Genomic DNA, 27,418 nt, shown 5'->3' with positions numbered 1-27,418 from the left:
AAGGCCACCTATACCCCTCTCCGCACTAGGTATGCATGGACTTTATATCTCTTCGCCATAGAGGGGAGCCCCCTCACATTCCAGGTTAAAAATCTCAATTCAGGTAGGGTCCCCATCCCAGAGCTTGGCCAAGTTCCACCCGTTCCCGGCCTTCCTAGGCACACTGACATCCCCCCAAAACCATGTAACTATCCAACTCCCCAAACTCCCTCCCTTCCCCAGAACAGGCGCTAAACCGCAGTTACCCATCCAAATACCACCCCAAGAAACCAAACACTCTGGTAGCCACCAGGGTCTCACAACGTCCGTGAGGGTGAGGTGGTGACTCTGCGCCAGACGGGCTTGTCAACAGTCCCCCTTTGCTCATCCGTGCCCAGACTCTATGATTCATCCCCCGGTGTCCCTCGCCCCCCAGGCCACCCGACCCGCCCCAGACCCCCTCAACAGACCACCCCGGCAGTCCACCGTAGTCCGCTGTCAGCACCCCCTGCAACACCAGGCGAGGCCCCCCTCCCCAAGCATCTCCTGCCCTGTACGTGCCCCCCTTACGGTACGCAGGCGAAGCCCTGAAGTGTCAAGCGTCCAGCATGTCGTCCGCCGTCCCTGGGGTGACGTCAGGCAGCAACTCCGCATCCCTCCCTGCACCATCGGAGAGGGAAGTCTCAGATCCCTTCTGGGACCCCGAGTCCTCACTGGGCCTGGAGGCCGTGGCCCCTGATATAACGGAGACGGCACGCAACGCCGCCCGTCGCTCCAGCACAGTTTGTGACGCCCCCGGAGATCTGACCCCTGCAGTCCATGTCCTGGTGCGCCGGCTGCGGCGGGCCCTCGCCGGAGTCCCCGACGACTCCCCTCCATCCGCGTGAGCCGCCGCCCCGGAGCGGGATGATTCCAGCCAACTCCAGGCCGCCGCAGGCTCATTGAAGAAGGATGTCTTACCGTCCCACACAACTCGGAGGTGGGCCGGGAAAAACAACGAATACTGCAAGCCCTCGTCCCGCAACGCCTTTTTCACCGCCTGGAATGAGGAGCGCCTGCGCTGGACTTCCATGGAGTAATCAGGGTAGATAGAGACTGGCACATTCTCCACTTGGTAGGGGCCCATTGTTCTAGCCTTCTGGAGGATAATATCGCGGTCCCTGTAGTGCAACAGGCGCGCCACCACCGGTCGGGGGGGCCGGCCCGGGTCCGGAGGGCGAGCCGGGACCCTATGCGCCCGCTCCAAGGTGTAAAACTGCGTGAGCCCCCCCGGCGCCACCACCTCTTTCAGACAGGTCTCCAGATAGGTCAACATGTCTCCCCCTTCCACCTTCTCGGGCAGGCCCACCACTCGAATGTTGTTGTGGCGATTACGCCCTTCCGCATCCTCGGCCCACTTCTCCAGGAGCTGCACCCTCCGCAAAAGGTCCGCCGTCTGGGCCTCCGATGCCTTCTGCGCCGGGACCACCAGCTCCAGCGTGTCCTCCGCCTGCTTGACCCGGTCTACCAAATTCCTGTGGTCTGCCCGGAGAAACCCCAAATCCGTAGACACCTGCGCAATGTCGCTCTGCAGCGCAGCTCTTGTGTCCGAAATGGCCTGCAGGATTTGGTCCAGCTGGCGTTTTTGGAGGCCCGTTGCGGGCTCAGTGCGCGCCCCTCCGTCCTGGCCGCCTGTGGAGACGTCTACGGGGTCTGTCGGGTTCGCCCCCAACTTGGGTCGTGGTTTGCCCATGCTGGCAGGCCAGGTCTAACACCCGGGGGGCCCGCTTCAACCGTCCCCCAGGGCGACCCCCGGAGGCAGCCGCTACTATGGAGCACCGGGGCTCCCCTCGCTGTCAACAGGGCCCGACACGTTCCCACCACCGGTCCGTGATGGCGCCGGCACTCCACAGCCCCTCCGCTCCTCGTGGCTCCCAGGCAATGGGGTCCTACTCCTCCCTGGGAAGAGAGTCCTCCTGTCTATACGGGCGATAGCAAGCAGCCCCACCTCAGGCCGCCGATTCCTCTCCTCACCGCTCTGCCAGTACAGTCGTTGCCCTCCTACCGTCTGTAAGGAGCCGCCGCTCCCCGCTAGGGGGCCGTCCCGAAGCTCCAAGGAGGTGCAGGCTGGAGAACCAAGTGTCAGCCGGGCCCACTTCCCCCGCGGCTCCGGCGGAGCAGGCCGTCCACCTGCTGGCCACAGTCCGGAGTCCTGGGGGGGCTCAGCTCCCTCCTCTCCCTTCGGGTCACAGTCCACGACACCTTCGACCGCACTCCGCCCCTAGGCCGGCCTCGCCGCAAGACCACTCTCCGCAACTCCGGGCTCACACAGCTGCAGGCTCCACCCCCGGCCACCTGCCCATGGGGGTTCCAAAGGCACAACTCCGTTCCGCCCCCGCCGGGGTCCGCAAAGCTCCGACACCTTTCGCGGGGGGACCGCCACTTCCGGCGTCCCCAGCCGGGTAAGTCCCTCTTCCGGGCGGCCTCCGAATCACTGTGGGCCGCGGCTGCGCCTCCACCCACAGGCCGCACAAAATGGCCGGTGCCGGCTCTCACTCGCCTCAGGAACGGCCTCAGTGCCAGACCCCGCTACCTCACGCTGTCCATCCGCGCCGACCCTGGGGTCTGCGCCGGGCAAGGGCGCCCTCCGGGGTTCCCCGGGACACCGGGGCTTCGATTAGACAGGATTTCAGCTGGGCTGGATGCGGAGCTCGTCGCTCACGTGTCCATGCCCGTCGGCTTCCAAGCCACGCCCCTGTATCTTTATCTCTTTATAGTATTTCTGTCCTTTTGTTGTGGTTTTTCATTTGAAAACAAATAAGCTTTTTGGTTTATTTGTTTACTAACTGTGGTAGGGGTACTATCACTCTTACCTCTGGTATTTTGCCCCTGCACTCCATCATATGTAATGGCTTAGACAGTCTGTAAACTTCAGAACCACATTTCCTCATACAGAAGTGCCATGATGGGAGCCCCTGCATCGATGACCTTTAGGCTCAAGTTAACATTACTGACCAAAAGGAATTCAAATATAATTTTTTAAGTTAGAATATGCATCCCTAACTCAATTAGCCATGTGCGCATTATCAGGTCGCCTGAATATTTCATCGGGTAGATGTGTGGTTCCAGTATCCGGATGCATCCAAAGTAGAAACTTATCATTTAAACATTTAAATTGACGAGACATCTTAAACTCTAACGAGAGGATTACATTTTAAAATATCCCTTGAGACTAATTACCCTCTGTATCACTTCATGTTTCATTTTTTAAACATGAGAGGAAGCTAATCTACATTCAGAGATCAAAGACCCATTAGTTTAACTTTCCAACAGATTAGCCTGATGTTTTTGTGGTGCCAAAGCCCAATAATATTTTATACTTGTAGTATCCTACATTAACAGGGCAGATGCTGGAGTGAGGAGATCGGCACATTGTGTTGCTAAATGATCTAATCAGTGGTTCCTAAACTTTTGACTTTGTTGGACCCCCACTGATCTTTACTAGGATCTGGGGACCCCACTGAGTCATTATTGGAAGCCAGGAATCACCAGACTAAGCAATTTCCATGATTTGAACCTCAAAACAGGCCCCAAATATGTTTACATCAAAGAGATGCTCAAATATTGAAAACTTTTGTTTAATTCACAATCCAATATATAGTTTTCACATTTCAGTATTGCTTCTTTATTTGTATGTATTTTAATAATTGTGATTTATTAATTTTAATATTGTAAAACAGTCATAGTCCCCTGAGTAGGCCTTGCGGACTCTCAGGGGTCCTCGGACCAGAGTTTAAGAACAATGATCTAGTTCCTAGATTGTTTTTTTTTTCCTATCCCTCTTCTCAGCTTTTAGCTGCTCTCATTTGCCATTCCTTCCCTAATGGAATTTGAAGACCAATTGTTACATTCAAGCATTCTTAAAAAAATCTGAGATGACTAAACATCACTAACAATCTTTCCAACTTCGCTTCTGGCTCCCACACCTTCAGATAAATGACTTTTCAATACCTTTTCTGCTAATGACCTTTCCTCTTACTCCCTTCTAATGCCAATTTCTGTCTTGACAAAAGTGTCTAAAATCCTTGAACACGTTGTCCATAATGTGTTATGTTATTGAAAATCCTTCCCTTCTCAATTGTTTCCAGCTCTGCAATCTGGCTTTCACCCTGACTGGTCCACTAAGCATTGTTTTCTTGCTTTGTCTAACTCTATCCATCACACTCGCCATAAACCATTTTTCTTTTCTAGATTGGCACTTTTGAACCTCTTGCAGCTTTTGATACTCTCGATCACTCTCCTCTTTTCTCCATTCCTCAAGTATTTTGGGTTCTCGTTGTTTTCAAGATTTCTTTCCTGTCTTTCTGGCTGTTCCTTCTGATTGACTTTGAAATGTTTTATGACCTCATCTGTTGCACTGACATTTGGTGTAAGGGTTCCTACTCTTTACCATGTACACTTTCTCTTCCATCCTCTATAGCCTCTATTTGGTTTCACACAAACCTCATGCAGATGATGATCAAATCCGTTTTTCATTTCTAACTTTTACTGACATAGCCACAGTAGTCTCTCTCTATGTGTCTGCTTGCTACTGCTGTTTGGATGGCTTCCCATTTCCTTCATCTGAACCTAAGATTGATATTCTCTTCTTTCCAGCTACTTGGCTTTTTTTTACTCCTTCTTTCATTTCCTTCCTTCTTGCAGCTATCACGCCTTCCACTTCCACCTGCAATCTTGGTATCTTCTTTGATTCGTCATTAAGTTTTGGAAAGCAAATATTTCGGGTTACTACTGGTTGTTTTCAGTTGTCCTTCTCTGCTTCTAAAGTGCTTATTTATTCAGTTGTTCTATCTTGACTAGACTTTTACTGTTACTTTAATGTTTATGTTCCGCATTTATGTTCTTCTATTTCAGTTTATTGTTCAGTCTTCTGTCTGCATGTTATTTGGACTTAATTTTGTCCATATAATTTCTTAACTACCATGTCTTCTCTATTTGCCTATTGTTTATTGATCTGGATGTAATTACTTGTGTCATTTTCAAATGAAGCAATTCACTTACTCCTCCATTTCTTATAGATTTGGTCAATCTACTGGGTGCTTTGTCACCTTTGTTCGTTGAGAAGGTTTGAGTGGACCCCTCTCCTCCCATCACCCCCTTTGTGCACCTTCCAGTTTTCCGTCCTTGTCTCTTTCTAGATCCTAATTTACAGAATCGGCTACCTCCTGCTATTCAGCTAGCCCCATCTCCTTTGCTTTTTTTTTTTTGTTTTTACAAAATGCTGGAAGAGTCCTCTCCTAGTCTTTCATTTTCACGGTGATCCTTTTGTTTTGTATTTGTTCTTGTTTATGCTTATGCTGCGGTATCCTGAAACACAGTGTTATTGACATGCCCCTATTGTGTACAGATCTATGCCGTTTAATTATTAACATTTTATAATCTCAGTAAATTTATAAGATGCCTCTGCATTTGGTTTGATAGCCTAAAGCTTGTATGAAATCGATAATGAAATAAAACACAAAATAAGGCATCATGGAAAGTGCTTCCATTCCTTAGTTCGTGAAATGACCCCTGGACTTCTAGAAAGCTTTTTAATCGTTTGCAGATGTTGTTCGAGTAATTTGTGGTTTGTAGACCTTGTGTCAGTAATTACTGGTTCCGGTAGGTGTATCCACATTCTATTTTAAGGTGTTCATTGAAGAGAAGGGGACTTTTATATGTGGTTAAATAGCTGTGCTGCAAAACATTACAGCAGTGTCCTGAACGTCATGTCTTTGAAGTCATTTTCTACTAAATGGTAGCCATTTTCTGAAAAGGCAATGCTGAATAATGCGACCGTCGTGTGTATGAAATTTAATATGGCCATCGCAGACATTTTCCTGTTCAAGCAGACCAAAGCAACACGAAACAACAAGAAATTTCCACCCGTTAATTAAACAACTTGGAAAGTCTTTATTAATCCTGTTTATTCATACTTGACCGGTACAACATCTAATGAAGAAAAAACTGCCTACTGAATGTCTTTTTGTCTGTGCTCTTACCCACAAGAACTAGTATACAGTGCATACAAACCTTAGTCATGTAACAAGTAGATGATTAGGAAACACTTACCTGCTGTATCGTACAGTGGAAAAGATAACTTTCACATGAACCTGTTTCGAAGAATTTCACCCCAGAAACAAAATATATGAACAGAAGCCATATTTATAAGGATGGTAATTGTAAAGGCCCACTTCTTAACATCCCAAATTGCAAGAAAAAGCTCCGAAAAACATCTTAATTAATATGCCGTGTGAGATTAAGAGCTGTCCTAATTTATATGTTTTGTGGATGGAATAGTCCACCAAAATGTGGCGAATACCCTGTCCTTTATAGAAAAACTGCTGGGTTCCCATGCTGGGATGCCTACAGGTAGCTATGCGCTTTATAGATGCTTACAGAATAGAATAGGAAAGTGCCATGGTCTATAATGCACTTGTAATACAGTGGATGGAATATCTGGCACGTTTGTAAAGGAGTACCCTGACTTCCAAACTCTAAATAAGGCCTTAAGTGTGGAAATTCTTAAATATATTCTCACACTAACACAAACATACAGCAATGGAATGAGACAATGATATGCTCGTATGTATGTGTGTCAAAAGTAAGATAGATGCATGTTTACAAAGAGAAGTAAAAAGACCAGTATAAATATATTGATTTATGGATAGACAAAATAAGTGTCAAACTTTCACATAATTACATAGAAGTTAGGTCCGCGGAAGGAAGTTATGTATTCACCACAGGTGCACCACACATACGCTGCCACTTGCACTTCACCTCCTCCCACACCATCCATAGACCTCCACCGGTGCTGAAGCCAGTTATTTCATAGTGCACCTTACAGAGGCAGCGGTTGCCTGATCGAGCAGAACATTTCCATTTGCTAGTAGACAGAATGGCTGTCTTGTGTGGTTCAACCACCCACCCATGCCAGCTTGGCGAGAGAGGCGACAACAGAAAATGTTCCAAGAGCTGACTGATGAATGTATTGTGTGGGACTACAGTCTGTGCTAAGAGTCATTTGGATTGATTCTGATGTCTATGCCAATTTTCGATAATGCTGCAATGAATAATGTTTTGCATTTCTGTTGGAACCATTGTTTTCTTATCAATTTAAAAGCATTGTTTAATCTACATATTGTCCCTTGTTTAAGGTGGGGAGTTTGCAACAAATGTTTATATGCAGTTGTAGCATGAGACATGGTGATTTAAGTTCTATGTAAATTAGTATATTTTTTTGGTGGATAATTGTGCTCATCTACGTTTCTGAAATATATATGAAAATAGTCCTGTACATGATTCTATTCTCTCACTTCTACCACCAGGTTCCTAGTTAATCTTGTGTAGAAGTGACCCCCAAATTTAGCCTGTTAAACATTTGCTTGTTCATTGTTCCATATATTCATTTCATCATTCACCCATTAATCAGTCGCATCCTTGTACTCAAAGAGACAGCTCATGTTGAGATGGGCTTCCTTGTAACTCTAGTTGAAGCAGTTTCTGTAAAGCGATCTAGAGATGAAGGAGCCTTCGACACTGACCTGATTTCCATCCCGCAGGCTAGTGTACCCAGCTGCCCTGGCTCCATTGTTCATTGAGTATTACCAAACTAGATAACGTATCCACCAGCACCACAACTTTGAGTGTTTAAGTGGTATGAGCAGACTCTGGGCAGCTGTCTGTGGCATATAGTTGAATCACAAAAACATTCTTGCTGTGACAATACACTGATATGCAAGCAACAAGTCTAACTCGCTTTTACAAATATTGACTATGGGTGAGATGGGTCTTTAAGCCGGTAGAAGGTGTGAATGGTCTAGAACGTTGATTGTTAGAGGATCAATTTCTTTCTGCTGAGTATGAATATCCTCCTCTCAAGTTTCAGTCGATGGTCACTGTGTGTTATTCATTTCTTGAGTCGTCTCCAAGCTTGTGGTGACGTACATTGCCAAACCACACCTCGGTCTCCTTTTATGCATACATAAGGACCAGTGTGTGTCACCCATTTTGTGATATCCTGCTTATGTTCCTTTCTTGCTCACATGCAATATACTTTTTCCGTGCAATGTGGCAACATGTTAGTATCAGAGAAAAACCCCAACCAGTCTAGAGGTCCACACTGAGAAAAGATTACATCCCTATCTCCATATATCACGCCATGTAAGTACCTGATCATTTGCATGCCTTTGTGCTAGTAGAAGCATGGCTGCGCTTGTTGAACGCTTCTCATCTAATCTACTGAGCTGGGAGAAATTCATATATGTAATTTAGCCAACATCGTTACAGAAAAGGGCTGCACGGTTCTAAGTCGTACATTGTTATACCATTGGTAACAAAATAAATGATACACAGGCGCGTGGGGCGTAACAAGCCTCTTCAATCCTAAGTAAAAACTCTAGGCTTGCAAGCTCCCTTGCTGTAGAATTCCAAGAAGGACAGTGGTCAATATGGTGGAAATGTCTAGCTTGGGCAAATGTTTCTTGACCTTCTCCCACACAGTGTGGCATGCTTCATCCTTGGGTGCACTCTTGTGTGGGAAAAACAACATCTACTGGAGGTTTCTGAACTGTGGGAGAAGAGGTGTGGGGGGAACAGCTCCGAGGGTCATTATTGTCACCATCTTGTTCTGGCCTTTTCATGATATTTCCATGTGTGATGAACTCCTATTCCCAGCCGCACCCCAATTTTCATCTTGGGCATCTCCAAAATAAAATTGTGTGAAGGTGGGTTAATGAACTTCATTCTGACCCTCATCATAAATTTTAAATCCAGAGATCAGTGATTATGAGCCTTTAAAATCTAAATTTGTCAACATGTTCCTGCATTTTGTAGTTCTGTGAAGGCTCTAGCGCATTCATCAGGACTAATAGGGTCAATGGTGATTGTTATCCATATCTTATGTATGAGACACTTGACACAATCCAGTATCAGAAGGATGCCACCGTGGTTCTTTTCCCTGGTGTTGCGTATTAAGTGGTTTTCTAGTAATGCCTGAATCCATGTCGCTTTGTCCTTATTGCTGCCCTTCTCGTCAACCATCTTTAGAAACTCTACTTGCCTGTCTAATAGGAGTACTCTGTATTCCTGCTTCCCTGGCTGTGGCATTTGTTTCTCCGCAGAATGAATGGCAACAGATCCTAGTGACCCGGGCTGTGACTGTTGTATGGGATTGTTCAAGCACATACTGTCAGTGGTAGTGGTAGTGGTATGGCAAAGAGGATGCAACTCTTTAATGAACCCGCATAGTGCTTTAAACTATTGTATTTAAGGAATCTTTCATCTTGTGTCGGATCCTTTATCAACACATTTCTGTTATTTGGTGTATTCCTTCGACTCTCTCCATGCATTTTAATGCTACGCAACCTTGGGGCATGTTATGCACCCTAGAATATTCTCGTTCGTTCATTCATTAATTCATTTATTCTTACATTATGTCATGTTGAACCATACCCACCATTTAGCCATAATCAGTACCCCATAGTTCTACTGTCGTTCCACTTCATTCATCAACATGATGGGTTTTGAGCTGTAAAGTTCCATTCCCAAACAACCTCCCCAACCCTGCCAGAATGATGGGCTGGTCGCTTCATTGGCTGAGCTGTGGGGAGTAAGAGACATGTAGATCTCACTCAGTCAGTCAAGACATTAGTGGTATAGTAAAGATGCCTTGGACTGAAGAGTAAGCAAGAAAATGGGCGTATTTCCCCCGCCTGTGTAGAGAAAGTCACAGATGGGGTGCAGTTGTCCCATCAGGCCCCTGTCCCTGGTGGCATTGCACTGGCTGCATTAATAATGGTTCCACCTCTGTAAGGAATGGCCTAAGTCATTGTAAAGTTCAAAGGAACAACAACCTCATTCAAACCAGTCAAATAGATTAAAAAGTGTCATGTTTGGGGTGGTGGCCAGCCCATTGATAATAAAGACAGCATCGGTGCATGCTGTGCAAAATATTTAGGCTACTTTTACTACAATGAACCTTAGACGACCTATGACCCATTTGTAAGTGTTAGAGGCCTAGTACATTTGGGGAAAGTGCATAATATTTATTGCAGATGCTTGTGATGGAAGACGACTGTGAAAGCACATATGTTTAACTAAGAAACACTTTTGCTGTGTTGTATCTCTTTTTTCCAGAAAACTCTTTGCCAAAACCAAAATTACCTGAAGACAGTGTTATTTCGCCATACAATACAAACTTAAGCTATTCAGGTCTTGCCACGGGAAATGGACTTGCAGATTTACCAGCAGGTTCAAAGGAGCATGGGAGTATGCCCATTGTTGTTCCCCTAATTCCACCACCTTTCCTAAAACCACCAGCAGGTAAATGATCGCAAACCTTTCTTTTCAAGTTTTGACTGAATATTCATAACTCGAAGCAGATGTTCGTAGTGGGGATGGGCAAAATTGTGCATCAATCCACGTAAATATGGGAAACCTTTTCACATTTCATCAAATTTGATGAAATGTGTTTTTTTTTTTTTATTGATCATGGGTAAAAGTCTCAGAAACTTGACTGTTTGCTGATTTTGATTGCGCAAAACACCCTTTAATCATTTTTCACTTATGCTGCTGAAAAAAGACGCTTGCAAATTTGACTTTTGCAGGTAAATTTCCCTGCAAAAATGGGGAAAAGGAGTCGCAAGCATAAGTGAAAAAAATCAGAAATTTGCTGTATTATGAAGTTGTGAAATGTGACATTTTGCCCAATTATGTCGATAGAATAATGCATGCATACTCTCCTAGCTCTAAGGGCACTAATGTATGGCTTTGATGACTTTTATTCTGTGCTTTTTTCATATGCTACTTTCAGCTCCCTTAGACAAACAGTGTTGACACCCTCTGTCCGAGAGCAAGTTCTCACTTGTGATTTCTTGGTGTACTCCTTTATACTAATTTGAACGTGCAAATGTTGTCTCTTACTGATATATCAGTAAGTAAACTTCACCATATGAAATGGGAAAGACACATTATTCGTAGGTAAAAGCCTGGCAATAGTTTTTTTTTAGTTTGTCTACTTTTTTTTATCTGCTTAGTACAATAAGACCGAACAACTGTATATATTTCAGTAGCTTCTCCTGCCTTATAGTGATGTACAAACTCTTCCGCTATCCGCAGCCTTGTGAACAGTGTGAAATAGTAGTGTGGTGGTTACTACTATCTCCATTGCTGATGTTACACATGTATGAGCCTCCGAATTCATCATATATTGCAATGTGACATTCATAACTCCTCATACCTTTGGTGTCTATGAGAGTGTTTTCTGAATTAAACGTGAGGTCTGAAAGGCCCTACTACTGCTACGTGTTAAAGGCAGTGCTCTACCAACATCAAACTTTAAATATCCTTTTGCCAAAATATTGTATCCAGAACGTCAACTACCACAACATTGTCTACATATATGTTCAGTGATCTATACTTCTATTACATCTATGCTTACAAATTCTTTCCTCGATTTATATAATATGGTTGTTGAAAATTTGGGTGCAATATTATGGTGGAATGGTATTTGTCACTCGGCATTGTGACTTAAATCTGCAGCATTTATTGAGGCTTGGCCATTTATATCAAAAGGTGATCTGTGATGGTATTTTTAGTGATTTTGTTGTCACAGTAATTCCAGGTCAGTGTGTTTAGTGCATGGGGCAAAACTTTGCAAGAGTAAAAGGGTAATGAAGTTCTGTGTATTTTGGCTACAGCCCTCATCATATTTCATTAATTTGACTTCGTGTCACCTGAAGTTCTCCAAAACACTTTCAGGGGTGTGCATTTTGAGCTAACTGCTCAGTGTCTCTGTTCACCTTCCTTGGAATATTTGTAACAATATTTACTTGCCTTGTTCTGTTTTGAAGTTTCTATCAGCATAGAGTCACTGGGGCACTGCCTTCAATAGTGTCATGCAACAAACATTTTTTAACATCTCTGATACTAGTATTAGTTTCGAGATTACCTGCATTGAGAAGACCTTTCATTGCTGTCAGTTGCTGTCTGGTCAGCCCACTTTCAATGTAAGAGTATCTGATTTCTGAAAATGTGACTGCTGTCACAAAGCGAAGGACGAATATTGTGTGCTAACTGCATCCCTCTAGAGATTGAATATTTATTAAAAAAAAGTCTTCCAATATCCTAAATGGACAAGATACCAATTAGCTGTCCCAAACTGCAAATTATGATCAACACATAACCACACACATTGCTGACTCTGACATCCATTCATTTCGAAGTTTTACAGATAGATGTCCGTCGGAGGGCATACACCTGTGATCTACTCAGAAGATGAAATCATTCATCTCTGTCCAGTGGCTTCATGTTCAATACTCTGGGGCTGAAGTCTGTAGTCTTGTTTGATAAGATTGTGGTTGTGTTCAGGCCGACCTGACTGGGAAAGAATGGCACACATTCTTAGTTATGGAAGGGATGCTCCTCTGGGAATTTGCTAAACAACTAAGGACACGTGATATTCTCATAGATTTGTCCTTAGAAAAGGCCAGTATGGAGGTGATGTAGCCCAACTGGCTGGAAGGATTAGCTATGACAAGATACATAAAATGAAATTAAGTGTCTCTCTGGTTTTTGTTTAGACATTTTCCTGTAGACAATGCACAACCAGGCCCTAAATTGTCAGGGCCCTAATAGTTATGAAGAACTCACTATTAGGAGCATACATTTGAATTAACTTGTATCTTATCTGGTTGTTTTGAGATTCATTCCCTTCAGGATTCTCTATATACTGATGTCTTCTGTCAAAAGAGCAAAACATTCTTTGGGATCCAAGGTCTGATATGCCCAGGAGAGGCTTCCTCTGGACCTCTTCCCAGATGCACTGCACTGACCATCTACCTGAATCCTCCACTTTTGACTTTGAGGGTAGGACTCGTGGCATCCTACATTTCTAGCTCTCGGCATAATAGAGCATAAAAAAGCTTATATTTGGCATAAGCCAGGAAACTGTTGCAAAAACACTCATTTTGGAGCTAATTTGCAATTCACTGATCTGGTAATAAAATGTTGTTGAGAAAATCTTGACTGAATAGATATCAGCCAATAATATTGAATGCAGCCTGAGCTTTCTATAATAATGGTAGAAGGAGACTGCACATCTATGATTTCTAGGTTTAAACATAATAGCTGCTTTGCTAACTAGCAGAAGCCTTGGCCGTCGCAAGGGGCCAGAAAGCAATATATAAATACCAGTTCAATACTGTACATTGATAATCCTGTTAGTTTAGTACAGCTGATAAGTGGCCAAGTGTGAGAGGTGTCTGCTAAAATGCAGGTGATATTTGCCTCATCCATGCCTTTGGGTACGGAAGTTGAGTGAGTATCAGAATCTGACCAGCTCATGCTCGTGTCTGACTCCAGACCGTTTACCTGTCGGTTCAAGCACTCGTGATCTACACAAGACCAGAGCATTTTGTGGATGGTTATACTATGCCATTGACTTTTAATTAGGGCTTGGTGATGCGTACATGCAGTGCCATACTGGAAATGCCTCCAGAGCAGATTAGTCAGTATCTAAACAGTTTCTTCACTGTAGGTGGGGTTTCACACCAGAGGCTTACTGCTGAACTAGTGCAAAAAGAACAGATGGTGGACGGAATGTTGGACAATGCAAACATTCACCCCCCCAGTCAACAGATCAGGGTTTAATCCATCGTTTTATTATGGCTACCATGCCACCCCCGTTTGGACCCAGCCATATGAAAATCAGCTCCTCATGGGAGCAGTCCAGCCCAAACTGCCAATCAAGGTCCTCCCTGGACCAGAAACAAGCATCCTGGGACCGGTTTCGGGGCATCACCCCATATCAGCCAAACTAGGTTGAATTCAGTGGCATAATGAACACGAGACCCACGTCGGGGCATCCCTTCCTACTTAGGGCGGCTAATGCAAAAAAAAAACAGATGATGGCCGGAATGCTGAATAATGTAAACATTCACCCCCCTCCCCCCCCCCACTCAACAGATCTGGGGTGAATGTTTGACATTGTTCAACATTCTGTCCATCAATTGTTCTTTTTGCATTTGTCACCCCGAGTGGGACAGGTATGCCCAGACGTGTGCCCTATGCTCTCCATGCCACTGGAGTTAAGCTGGCCTGGCTGACGAGGGGTGAAACTCCAAACCCGGTCCCAGGATTCTTGTTTATGGTCCATGGAGGACCTGGCCTGGCAATTCAGGCTGGACTGTTCTCATGGGGAGCTGAGCCTGCTTTGCATATTGCTGGGTTTAAACTGGAATGGCATGGGGACAAAAAAAACGATGGATTTAGGCCCAGATCTCTGTATTTGGGTGAATGTTTGACATTATTCAACATTCTGTCCATCAATTGTTCTTTGTACTGCTGAACTAGCTGCACTTGTCTAGCGTCCACCCGTGGAAGGTGGTTCTCTCTGGTTAATTCTCTGCAGGGCTATTCACACGGTGCAAGAAGTATTAGCTTTGCCAGTGCTTGTTTTTCTAACATAGTCCCTTAAACTAAAATCAGGAGTCCTTGCTATAGCCATTGTTTCTAGTAATTGCCTAGAATGCCTGACACAGTTGGAAGCACAGTTGGAAGAATATGTAGTCAGACTCAACAGCAATGTTTGCCATTCCTGATTTTGAAAATGCCACTATTCACTCAGTGTACACCTCTCTAGTTAAGTTGCTAGGCAGAACCATTTTGTAAACTCTTTGCCTGCAGTATTTAACAAGGAGGGGGTTTTATTTATCCAGACCCCTCTGTAATGTGTGCATCAGTCACTTCTTTGTCTTTATAATGTCGATTAATTAGCCTTTCATATACAAATTGCTACCTCTTGAAAGTGTTCATGGATCATCATCTGATACAGGTTGAGAAGCAAGTCATGGAGACAAACTACACAAAAATAATGTTTTAGTTTTGTGAGGGCAGTAACATTTGTACAAAAGCATAAAGTACTGTAATGAGAAGTTGTAAATAGTATGAGCTGATAGCAGTGTTTGGGGATTTAAATAGGAATAGTATTTTTTTATATCACAGTTCATGGTATCAAGTGGCTTCTACAAATAAAGAATACATTAATAAAAAATAATTTATAGAGACCAGAGATGATCCTGAAAGTGTCCCAGTGCTAAAAGGAACAAATAATGGGTATTATTGTATAAACATGACTCTCATCCAACTTGGGTTGCCCAACATGTCTGGCTTCACCAGATAATGGTACCACTATCAGTAATGATATTGCCAATAATGACACTAGTGTAGTTTTCATATCTCCTTATCTCAATATGGTTTACAGGCTACTTGCAAATTATCATCATCCGGTGGTGACCCTAAATGGCCTCTGTGAAAACGATTTTGTTATGGCGCAATGGAGAAAATTGGTTTAGAGCCATTTCACTCGTACGGTTTGGAACTTAAGGGTAAATCCTGTTTACTACGCTGCTTAATTGATTTGTTGGAAAAATAAATTTACATTAATTTACTCCTTTTACAACTGGGTAGGACAAGGTCGGCCATCAGAAAAATCTAAAATTCTCATTAGTAAGCAATGTCCAGATGAGGCATGTGACCAAAGCACATAGACTGCAGCAACTTTTCCAGTTCCTCTCTCTGATGAAGCATGAGAGCAGACTGTGTGTGCTGTGATGTCTGCGGCTGGGAGTCCTAGTAATTGAATATAAGCACTGAATTCACCATTCTGGGTCTTAATTTACATTACGCCAAAGATATATTTAACTTTTTACAGAATAAAACACTTTAGAAACACTGGAGAAATAGGCCTAAAATTGACATATCTGTCCTCACTTCACGCTTCGTTATCTGACATCACATGGAAGAGATAAGCAAAGGAATTTTAGCAAGGAAGACCACACTTTGTTTCTTCCCTAAAATTGGATTACGCATCTTAAGTCCTTTAAGTTACAAAGAGGTGTCAAGCCTGTGCTATTGGAAATAACTGTACAATTCCCCAGTGCATTTTTGTAGTTTGACATATGCAATGGAAAAAAACTGAGGTATGGGAATAGGTGTCAACTAATACTCATTGCCACAGACAGAACTTCATTATGGCATTTCTAAGTAAATGTATTTTATTGATGTTTGTGTGGGTGGAGACGATAATAAAAAAAATAGTTAGTATTTCTGTAAGTAAATCAGGAAATTGAATGAATTCTCATACTAACGATAAGAACTGATAAGGATTAGATAGCTAACAGTGAAAAACGTACAATTATACCAAACTGATTAGATTTCATTTAGAAAAATCTCCCTACCCATGGCATCTCAAAAGCTAAACATTCAAAAAGCACATGTCCCTTTTGGACCACCATGCTAGGAACTGATTTTGTAATTGTAAATGTTATAGTTATTGGAACCTCACTTAGACAGTGCATACTGTTGACAAATATTTTGCCTTCTTATAGAGGATCCCACGTGCACCCATTGAGTCAGGAATTAGAGAGCATTTGTCTTAGCAACGATGGAGATACAAGATTCTTTCATGAAATACTATAAAAACCCTTTATATTTCAGAATTTTCAAAATTGCCAGAGGAGTTGGCTCTTTTTTTCAAAATGATGCCTGATTTGCCGCGCTTCCAGAGGAGATCTCAGGACATCCTAGAACAACCCATTTCTAAAGACGAATATAAAAATACTCCTAAACATATCTATACAGGTAAATTGGGGGATCTGACTGGATGGAATGTGGAGTTTTGTAAATTCTTGTTGAGTCCAGACTGCCAGGTTTTGCTATATTGTTTTGTGATCCATATTCATCTCATAGAAGTCTTTGGAGTCTTTTGACAAGAATCGCAACATTTTCCCACAAGATACACTCTTAATATGGACTGCTGTGGATGTATTATGAAAAGAGAAATGCGGAGGGCCCGAAACTGAGATTTGGGGAGGAGCACCAACTGGCAGATTAGGACGACTAGATAGTGAAGAATACCATGAGGCAAGGAAGGACTGGTTACAGAGACAGATGCAAAACCAGTTGAGTTGCATAGGTAACTCTCCCTAAAGAAGAGTATTGTGATGAACGTTACAAATGCAGTCGACAGAACCTGTGATATTAGTATGGATTTGTTTTTTATATGGTGCACAGATGTTGTGAGGTTAGACAAGTGGCAAAGAGCAATTCCAATGGAATGTAGAGTTCTAGGGCTGAAGTGGAAGAGGTTACTGGGCTATTGGAAGAAAGAAATATATTGGGGCGTTAAATAAGGTGTCCCAAGACGTTAGATAAAAAAGGAATATCTGAAACTGAATTAATGTTTGCAGGTTGGGATGGATCAGCAGTAGCTAACTTAAGTGGCTGTTTAGAAGTATCTAGCTTAAGTTCCCGGAAATGATAGAACAGATAACGCGTGATGTCAGGAAGGGTGCATAATGAGAAAGTTAGATATTTGATAATGTGAAGAATGAAAGAGTGAGATTGTGTAAAAGAGAGGCTTACAGTCTTAAAGACAGGAATGAGTTCAGCTGTAGATGTCAAGGAGAGAGCAGTTGTTTTCATAACGTTAATTGGAGTGGGCGGGGGGTGAAACTGCCGGGGTGGGACTGCTGTGACTAAGTCAAGGGAGGTTCCAATGTTCATGCTATTGGTGGAGAAATATACTACAGAGTCTGAGAGTGGGGACTGAGTGAGTGAGAAGAGATAAGGCTGTTGATGGCATGAAGAAGTCGCTGTGGGTGGGGGTGCAGTGAGGTTTAGGTCTTTAAAGTATGTAAAATGAGCAGTTTTGAATTTCAGAAACCACACACACTACTGTCCTCCCTTTCTAATGTGAGGTACATCCACTGCATCTTCAGAAGTACAGTATGCAAACGTGCCCAAGAAGCGTGTGAGCATGGCGAACAAAGTATCTCATGCCTCCTCCACCATACTCCCTCTCTTCTTTGGTTCTGACAAGACATCCCACCTAGAACTAATGTGTTGGTTGGGCCACTATGATCCACTCCATTTCACTTCCCTGCACTCTACAATAGTTTGTCTTTGACTGAGGCACTCATTACAAGTGGCCTGATAATTTTGGATGCGTGTAATAACTACTATTACGTGTTGTGATAAAAGCTGCACCCTTTTAAAGTTTGGTAAGTGAAACCTCCAAGGATGTATAGGGAGAAAGAGGCCTAGCAAACACTGGAACATGCGCATTTTGGTGTAGTAAGAACCAAAATCTACATGATATACCCCATTGTAGGAACAAAACCTGCAATTGGTGCCATTAAGAACACCTGATACATAACATACCACATGCTGTGTCATTGTTTATCAGAGGCTACAATAATGAACCTATCATCAGGTCATTTGTAACAAGGGTCTAAGTGCTGTCTTACCAAACATCACAGTCTGAGCAAACATCATGCCCTCTACTCCTTTTAATTTACATTGGAGGCTGAGAAAGAGTTTCGACTGGCATGTAGCTTTTTATTCTTAGTTTAATTAAGCACCAATTTCTTTCACCTTTTGTGGGCTCATAATGAAGCTCTTTTTCATTAAGATGTGCTTGGGGCACTGTTTTACATCCCAATGAGGCGGGGTAACCCATTGGCCCGGGTTTCACTTTGTCTGGCAGTGGAGCCTTTCGCTGCCTTGGTGTGAAATTGATATGGCCATCTCTAGTTTCACCTTTGGGAGATCTGAGCACACTGTTTCATTTTGCACAGATGACATCTTGCTATTTTTAACAAACTATTGAAAAGCAGCCCTAGATTTGATTACTATGCTGTCTGCCTTTCAGCTACGGCTGGGTTGTAGAATTCATGTGCAGAAGACCGAGGGAATGTTCCATGATCTACAAGTGAAATGTTTGTTGAGGAATAACCCCTCCCCTCTTAAATGGTGCAAGTGCAGACCACAAGTTTGGGACTCCACCATATCCAAAAGCAGTCAATCTGCTCACTGCCCTATCGGCCTATGTGGGATATGTAGCATTCTCCCCAGCCCTGAAACATGCGAAATGAATACGCCACACACGGAGCTCTAGAGTTGATTCCTTTATACCTCAGAAAATAATCACACAATGTTCTCACTCATTACATCATTTTTTTTTTTAAACAAACTTTATTGCAAGTTTATTACACCAAGACAATATACATTACAACGATTACTGAAGGATGGGTCGTATCTGAACAAACCGCTCTCTCCAGGGCCCCTGTCAAGTCCCCCTGATTAAATTCCGATGTATCGATCCCCCTCTACCATCCCCGCCCTAAAACAGGGACTTTCCAAGAGCTCTCCATGTTTCTATCCCGTCCAGCACCTGTGATATCAAGGCCCCCGGGAGGAGCACCCCTCCCCTAACCCAAGACCCCCCTGCTGCTCCGCCAGCCCTCCCCTACGGCAACAGTGTCAGGTTAGGCCCGGCCTATAATCCCAGCCAGAGCATCCGAGTCATCAGTGTCCTTTTAGGCCTCGCTGCAAGCCTCCTCATTAAATAACAAATTAACTGAACCCCCACTGCCCACCCCCAGCCCCTCCAACTCCCCCCCCACTGCCAGACATGTCGCTCCCTCCGCTATCTTCCAGTATCACTGATGAGCCAAGCCGATCGGCTCACTCATTACATCATAACCCTTAACAACCACACCTGAAACCCTCCCAGCAAGTTAGGTGCTTCTTTAAAGTCTGCCCGAACTGCAAGGGTCCTAGCTCATCATAGTCTCCTGACACTACAGAGTACATGCATTTTAAAGTGACACACTGAACCTCTACCTGTAAGATCCTCGGAGACCCATGAACTTGTGGCTGTAGCTAGGTCCTGCACAATTCCAGCCCAGCTTTTTGTTGATGTACCTAGAATTTGGCTAGAAACTATTTCTCTCATTGGACTGCACACACTATGCACGGGTCTCCAGTGACCTGTATTCTAGATGTTTATAAACCTCAGTCACAAATTTGTACAGAACTTGTCACAGCCCTGTAACCTATTCGTACCATATAGGCCTTCAGATACATTGTTTGCGTTTTGTGATCGCTTTGAACTATTGTAGCGTCTCTCCATCCTTATTGTACAGAGGGTAAACGAAGAACTCTGAACACATTGGAAAAAGTCCTTGGAGCTTGAATGTATGTACACATGTTTTCTAATCAATTAAGTTATTAGGAAAAATAATATCAATATTGTTTTGTGGTTTACATGCAGAGCAAATCAGGTGCAAGTCAACCAAGCCCGCAATCACTGTGTTGACATCAGGCATAATTACTGTGTAGGCAGAGTACTTAGGATGTGCCATCAGTGAACACGGTGTGCTGGGTGAAAAATGTGAATGATGCTGTAGCGTATGTTTATTGGAAGATGCTGGGTGTCAGAGACATTACTGAAAGGGAAATTAAGGATGCCCTGCATGAGCTGGCTGTCGGGAAGGCTGCAGGCCCCGATGGAATTCCCCTAGAAGTCTATAAGAATATTGAACCTGAGATTGTTCCTATCTTGTTGGATTTGTTTAATGGTATCCTGTGTACAGGCATTATCCCCGATTCATGGAAAGAGACAAATGTAATTATTTTCCATAAAAAAGGCAAACCTAAAGAGAGCCCAGGCTCGTATAGGCCTATATCACTCATTAATGCAGACACTAAACTGTATTCTAAAATTTGGGCCAAAACGTTGGGGGGGGTTATTGGCGGTCTTGTATCCCCCTGGCAGCATGGGTTTGTGCCGGGGCGGGGCACTACAGATCATATACGGAGAGCAATCGCTCTGTTCGACGCTCATGCTGCCAGGGGGGGCGAGATGGCCATGATCCTTCTCGATGCAGAGAAGGCCTTTGATCGCGTAACCTGGGACTATCTTTGGGGTATTCTTGAAGATAGAGGATTTGGTACAAAAGCAGTTAACGCTATCAGAGCCATGTATAAAGATCCGGTAGCCAGGGTGTCGGTGATGGGGGAGAGTTCTGAGAAAATTAGGATCAGGAGAGGCACTCGTCAGGGCTGTCCCTGCTCCCCGATACTCTTTGCGCTATATATAGATCCTCTGATCTATAGAATCTGGAATTGTCCATTGATTTGCCCAGTGATCGTTAATGGGTATAGTAATAAGCTGTTGGCTTATGCCGATGATCTGGCGATTCTTACGACCCATCCACAGCAGGCGATGACGGCACTAGTGGAGTTGGCAAGAGAATTTGGCAAAAGATCTGGGTACTTGTTAAACGAGGGGAAGACCCAGATTATTGGTACAAATAACATCATTAAGTCAGATAATAGATATGTTGATTCTGCAGTATATTTAGGGGTGAGGATCAATGCAGCAGTAGACAAGATTAATGCAGAAAACTACTGTCCGCTTATTGGCTCAATATAAGCGGAGTTAAAAAGATTAGACCTTCTACACCTATCTTTGGTGGGGAGGGTGAATGTTCTCAAAATGGCAATGTTCCCTAAGATTCTTTATTTGTTTCGTGCTATCCCCCTCCTGCTGGAGGAAAAATTACTGAAGAAGTTGGAATCAGTTTTCAATAGGTTCCTATGGCAATATGGGAAAACAAGACGATCTTTGATGCTTATGTCACTCCCTCACGATAGAGGTGGAATGGCCCTCCCAAACCTTCGTTTGTATCATTATTCCTCCCAGTTAGCTCAAATGTCAATTTTATTCCAATTAAACGATAATTTACCAGGGATTCAGGGAGATAGTCAGGACCCCCCAACTATATTCGAGCTTTTATTGGGGAAGAAGGCTGTAGGGCTACTATTGATGGAAGTTGACCGTAGATATTATTCAAAGGTGAGGCTCAAGATTGTAAGTGGGATATGGGGGATGTGGAAAGCTATTCAAAAGTTGTTAGAGATTCCTAAAATCAATACATATTTGTCTCTATGGAATTCTAAATTGTTTCCACATTTGGATACAGGTATGCACTATCAATTTTGGAAAGAGCATGGAATCGGGACCATCGGGGATGTGTGGGAAAGTGGAGCGGTTATTGGGTTTGATGTAATTCAGGTCAAATTTGGGGTACCACCAACTCACTGGCTTTTTTATAGTCCGTTATTTCGGTTGTTAAGGGCAATCAGACCGAAAATTACTGTTACTACATGCTGCCCGTTATTGGATTACGTAGGGAAAGGGGGAAATAAAATTAAACATATTTATAATCATCGCATGGTGGGTGTACAGGATGATATGGAAAAAACCGAACATGCATTATCCATTAAGTTAGACAACCCGGATGTGGATCTTGATTTAGCGCTTATATTAAACAAAAAATTGCTACGTTCATCTAATTTAAGGGCACAGCATTTTAAAACACTGTTCAATCTGTACTTTACTCCAGCCAAATTGTTTTCGTGGGGATTGGTGGAGAATGATAAGTGCCCTAGGTGTCAGACTGGCCCAGCAGATTTATTACATATGTTTTTCGAATGTGATAAGCTATCCTTGATACTTAGAGAAATCTCAGATTTTTTGGCCGGATTGTTAAAATGTAGAATTGTTCTATCTTCTACGCAGGTGGTGGTAGGTGTAGATAGCAAAGCTGACTTGTCTAACTCTGCTGAAGCACTGGTATTTGTATCGGTTGCTGTGTTGCGCATTCTAATTTCAACAGGATGGAAAGATCTTTCCCCCCCAACCTTTCAAATGTGGATGGCCAGGTTCCTAGCGATACATAATATTGAGTCTTGCCTATATGATCAAAAGGGGGGAAAAATAACGGAAATGGGTAGAAATATGTGGGCTCCTCTTGATAGCTGGAGAAGATCAAACTGATGACTTATGTTGTGGTTATTTTCTGATTTTGTGTTATGTAATTTTTTTTTCTTAATTAGTATGGTTGTAGAAGAATGTGTATATATTCTATCATTGGTTATTTGTAATGACTGAGTGGATTACCATGTACACCAGGCAAACTCTCAATAAAAAAAAAAAAAAAAAAAAAAAAGGAAGATGCTGGGTGTCCATACAATATAGGATGTACAGACACACGTACACTCACATGCATACACACTGTTTGTACCCGTTAACTCTAATAACCTTTTTATAACCCTTAACTAATTTCTTTCTTACTTTTAACCAGTCCGTTTCAACTTTAAAAAGTGGAGTTGGTAACCTGACTGCACAATAGTCTCTGTTTCTTCTGTGCACCGCATATGTAGCTATGCAACAGAATTTGGTGTGAAAAGGAGAAAGGAATTTCATCTTTATTCAAATACGACAGCAGCAACAGAATCTAACTAGCGACATTCATTTTCCTTTTTCCCATTCAAAGAAATAATGTTGTCATTGGTTTGTACTCTCGGCCCCTTCATTAAAATGGCAAGTTAATAGATTATTAATGAAACATTTTAAGCATTTTAAGTTAATTAAGTATCTTAAATTGGCAATATGCTCTGCTACCATTGAAAGACGGTTATATGTATGGAAAAGAGTGGTATTTTAATTGGGTGATTAAATCATATAATCATAGCCTGTCTTCATTAAATCAAACAAAGAGCAGATACTGTTTAAACAGTAGAGTTAAAACGACATGATGGACTTCACATTTCATTTTTTTGTTATAACAGAGGGAACCACTATAATTCATTGTTAGTATATTATGGTTATACCAAAAAGGGGTTTATATAGCTATCATTTTCGACTGTTGTTTGCTGTTGTTGATACTACAAAAACAGTATAAAACATAAACATTCTCTTTGGTAAGTCATTTAAAGGTTATATTCTATATCTGATAAATATTCATTAATCTGGACACTTACTTGGCTTATTAATGTGCTATCTGTAATTGTGAGGCACAAACGTGGTGCTTGTCTTATTTCATAAAGAGAGAACTGTAATAATATTCTGAGAGAACTGTAATAATATTCTGTGGCAAAACTAATCTACTTTTTTATGAACCGAAGGCCTTCCCTTCCTGTTTCACACTCATCAGTTCCTCATAATAGGACACATTACAACTAAGGGTCTCAATTAAGACCTGCAATAGAGCAATGCCTGTAGAAGACCACTTATCAGCATAATTTTGCCTCATTACTAGTAGGTAAATTATTTGGGTAGATAATCCCACACCGAGTAAATAATGATGCAGATCGGGGCAATATATTCAACGGCTGCAGTATTACCTTCACATTCATTGGTCTCCGCATTAAAACAGATAACAGGGTGCATTTCCTGCCTTTCTGAGTTGCAAACTTCTTATCACTGGGCTTTCCCTTCCCATATTTTGGTAGCTATTATCTTGCAAAGGTTTTGTGAGAAGGCAATAGTGAAATTTACATACTATTGTAATTTCAATTCTGGCACAAACTCCTCTTTGAGCCCAAATTGGAATCATCAGTCCAAACATAATAAGGGTCTTGTACTCTTATTTAGGTGCTGCCGACCTCCTGAAAATTCTCTATGTACAGGCGAATCATAAGTGGGCTGGTAATTCCAGTTTGGCTAGTGATTCCCAATAATCGATGTGGAATCTTAGAATGTTTGGAAAGGTGTGGGAATACCATGCTGTAACTGTAATATCATACCCAACATTACCTTGCTGTCTGTACTGAGCCACTTGTGATAAGGCCATAAATGTGGAATTACTCCATGAGCAATACATCGATGCATGTGAATTGGGATTACCAGCCCACCTCTGACCATGTGGTGAATGTTTACCAGAGGTGCATTATATAAATAATGCGCTTTAAATTCCTGACCCTGTGGTTTCGTATTTTATCAGGCGCTATACTTATCGTGCCTTACTTCGAGTGCTCGTAATTGGGGCCTTAAGGTCTCATTTCAAGTCTTATGTTAAAACAACCTTTTGCATAGTCTTACTGCCAAATGAAGTGTTTATTGAACTTGTTACTGCAACAAAATGCTGGTGGTAACAAGTTGGGGAGACAAAGTCTAATAAGTTGTATTAGTGGTTTAACAGCAATTTATTAATTTTTCATTGCTAACCAGTGTTTTCTTCAGATTTAGTTTACGATTCTGAATGAACCCTAAAATAAAGGAAGGACAGCAGACGTAAGCTGAGCATTCAGCTGTTAGGAGACATTGTATCAAGCATGCAGGTGTCACTGCTGTTCTGGGGGTGAAAATAAGGGCTTTCATGCCAAATCAAGAACTGTAAATTCCAACTATGGGTCCAGCTTGTGTTGACCTATCAAAAGTGGAATTGTCATGTAAGAGAGGCCAGATATACTGTTTGTGGCTGTACCCAGTCTCTAGCATGCCCTTATGCTCTGTGTCTGCCACAATAATAAGCACAGTGAAATGTGAATAATGTGGGCTCCATATCTGCTGTAACGTCAACAATCTACATGCAGTTTGTCTTCGTATTTAAAAAAGCAGTATTTCCTGAATATCTCCTATTTGTTGTTAAACAGACCGCAATAGTGAATAATTGCCCTACAGAGAAGTGCATGTCGGGAAGAAACTCATTTTCAGTTTAATCTCTCAATGGTACAGACTATGAACAGTGAACGTTTTCTGAAATAGCAGATGACCTATTTAAACAGGCAAATTTTCCTCTGCTGTTAATCCTGTTAAGGACTATGCTAATATCTTTGCACGGCTTATCTCCTGAGTCACAATCATTTACCTGTTCTGAAACCATGTACACTGTAGATCTGATAAAAAAAACCGTACTGCAGCTCGTTACTCTCATTACCTTTGTTTGCTATGTTTTTTGTTACTTTGGCCCACAAATTCACCTTGAAAACTGTGCAGTAAATTTTAGATGTGTATGTGGGAGTTAATCACTGCCAATGTAAAAGCAGTAACCTTGTCCTGTAGATCCAGTGGGAGAAATTCTCTTTCTTCTCTCATCACATCCACGACATATAACAACAATATGTTGGCCAAAAGTTGAGGTGTGGGTAAGAGGAAACTGAAATGGGATAAGAGGGAACACAGAGAGTCTCAATATCACCACACTGCTGAGCACTGACATCCAGGAGTGGCCCGTGCAGGCAAGAGCAGTGGGGCGGGGTGAGTGGGGACTCGACAGACGACAGCAAATATTTAGTTAATTTTTCCTTATCGTTGTCTTTCGACTCACACCCCCCCACACCCTGTACCACGGCCCCACCTCTCTTACCTGCACAGGCTGCTCCTGCTGACATCTGCAGGTCGAAGTGGATACCTAAAGATAAGATGACATAGCTTAATATTATGTCATTAAGAGAGTGCTTCTAACCTTAACTGTAGAAGGATGTACCTTAAGAGCATCTCTATGTATCAAATGCTGTGCTATGGTGAGTAGCTGGTGTTTATGAAACTGAAGCATTAGGATATTTAAGTAATTATATATTGACTAAACCTTCTTCCCTATTGACAATTTAACTGCCTTAAACATTTAAGATACATGCTCTCTGATTCTGATTGGCTTAGGCTTTTGGTTGTCTTTCGTGCCACTGAACTATAAAAAACAATTAATGTTCAGCAGTTTTTGGTTTGAGAAATACATCACTTTCCTAAAACTACTTTACTTTACCACACACAAAAATTACATAATTTCAACAGTATTTGAAGAGAAGATCCTTCCTGTTTCTCCATAAGAAGCCCTGAATCTCATATGAAAATTAATCGCGAAGTGTCTTCAGAAGTACTAAAGTCAGTGTTCAAATAGTTCATTTGACCAAACACAGTTTAATTTCCAGAATATTTCACTGTTTTCCAAAATGGTTCACCAGCAAACTGTCAAGTAAAAAAACCTGTTATCCAAACAATTCACAAATCGAAGTAGCAATGTCCTGGCTGCAGCAACATAGTATCATAATTGCTGAGCAAGGACACCCTGGAACACAAGGAAAGTAATACCCATTTTTTCAAAATAGCCTCCACAATCTCCAAACAATGTTAAAGTTCATGTATTCATGGGAAATGTAGGTTTGTTGTTGGGTGCCTTTGCGTAGTTCATTCTCCAGAGACGCGAAGCCTGTCACCAAGCGGCACCAATATTCTTTGGTCATCACCTGACTTTCCTTTCATGGAAATGAGCTTTGTGTGAGTGTGCTAGAGTACTACTTTCTCTCTCCCCCCCCCCTCTCTCTCTCTCTCTCTCTCTCTCTCTCTCTCTCTCTCTCTCTCTCTCTCTCTCTCTCTCTCTCTCTCCCTCTCTCTCCCTCTCCCCAATGAGTCTTACTAGGCAGTGCAGCTGGCTCTCTGTGACGTCAAAGATGTCCTCCTTGAGAGCCTTTTGGAGCACCCGAGGACTGCTCTCAGATGGTGTAACAAGGTTCTGTTTGTCTGGGTATTAGGATACAAAATGTGAGGGGGGGATACCTCACAAGCTGAAGGTAACATTTGTAGATTGTAAATCCCAACTTGATTCGCCACTGTTGCCTATTTAATAATTATCGAATATCTGGTTGGTATTATTCTGAATTCACTCGATGCTGCATTCTCCACTCTTAAAAAGACAATTGTCAGACTTATTTTTACCTTTATAGGTGCTTCAGACATTTTCATAGTTTGTAGGTCGTAAGACCAGTTGAATGCTAATGAACAGGATATTAC

At 42.6% G+C, this 27,418-nt stretch overlaps 1 protein-coding gene across 6 annotated transcripts in view; it reads left to right on the top strand.

Annotated features, from left to right (window-relative positions):
• Nucleotides 1–27,418, top strand: part of SOBP (sine oculis binding protein homolog) — a 404,468-nt gene that overhangs the window by 117,817 nt on the left and 259,233 nt on the right. For 2 of the 6 annotated variants that reach the window (XM_085611213.1, XM_085611212.1), the window contains exons 3-4: nt 10,135–10,320; nt 16,495–16,638. The exons of 2 other annotated variants lie outside the window; for them this stretch is intronic. In XM_085611213.1, coding sequence (XP_085467339.1) covers nt 10,135–10,320; nt 16,495–16,638 — 330 coding nt within the window. The remainder of the gene's footprint in view (nt 1–10,134; nt 10,321–16,494; nt 16,639–27,418) is intronic. 2 more of the 6 variants (XM_085611215.1, XM_085611214.1) reach the window with 1 other exon arrangement.

This window comes from Triturus cristatus, chromosome 6 (assembly GCF_964204655.1).
Source record: "Triturus cristatus chromosome 6, aTriCri1.1, whole genome shotgun sequence".
Taxonomy (NCBI): Eukaryota; Metazoa; Chordata; class Amphibia; order Caudata; family Salamandridae; genus Triturus; species Triturus cristatus.
The sequence above is the reverse complement of the archived record's forward strand: the minus strand, read 5'-3'. Positions and strand labels throughout refer to the sequence as shown.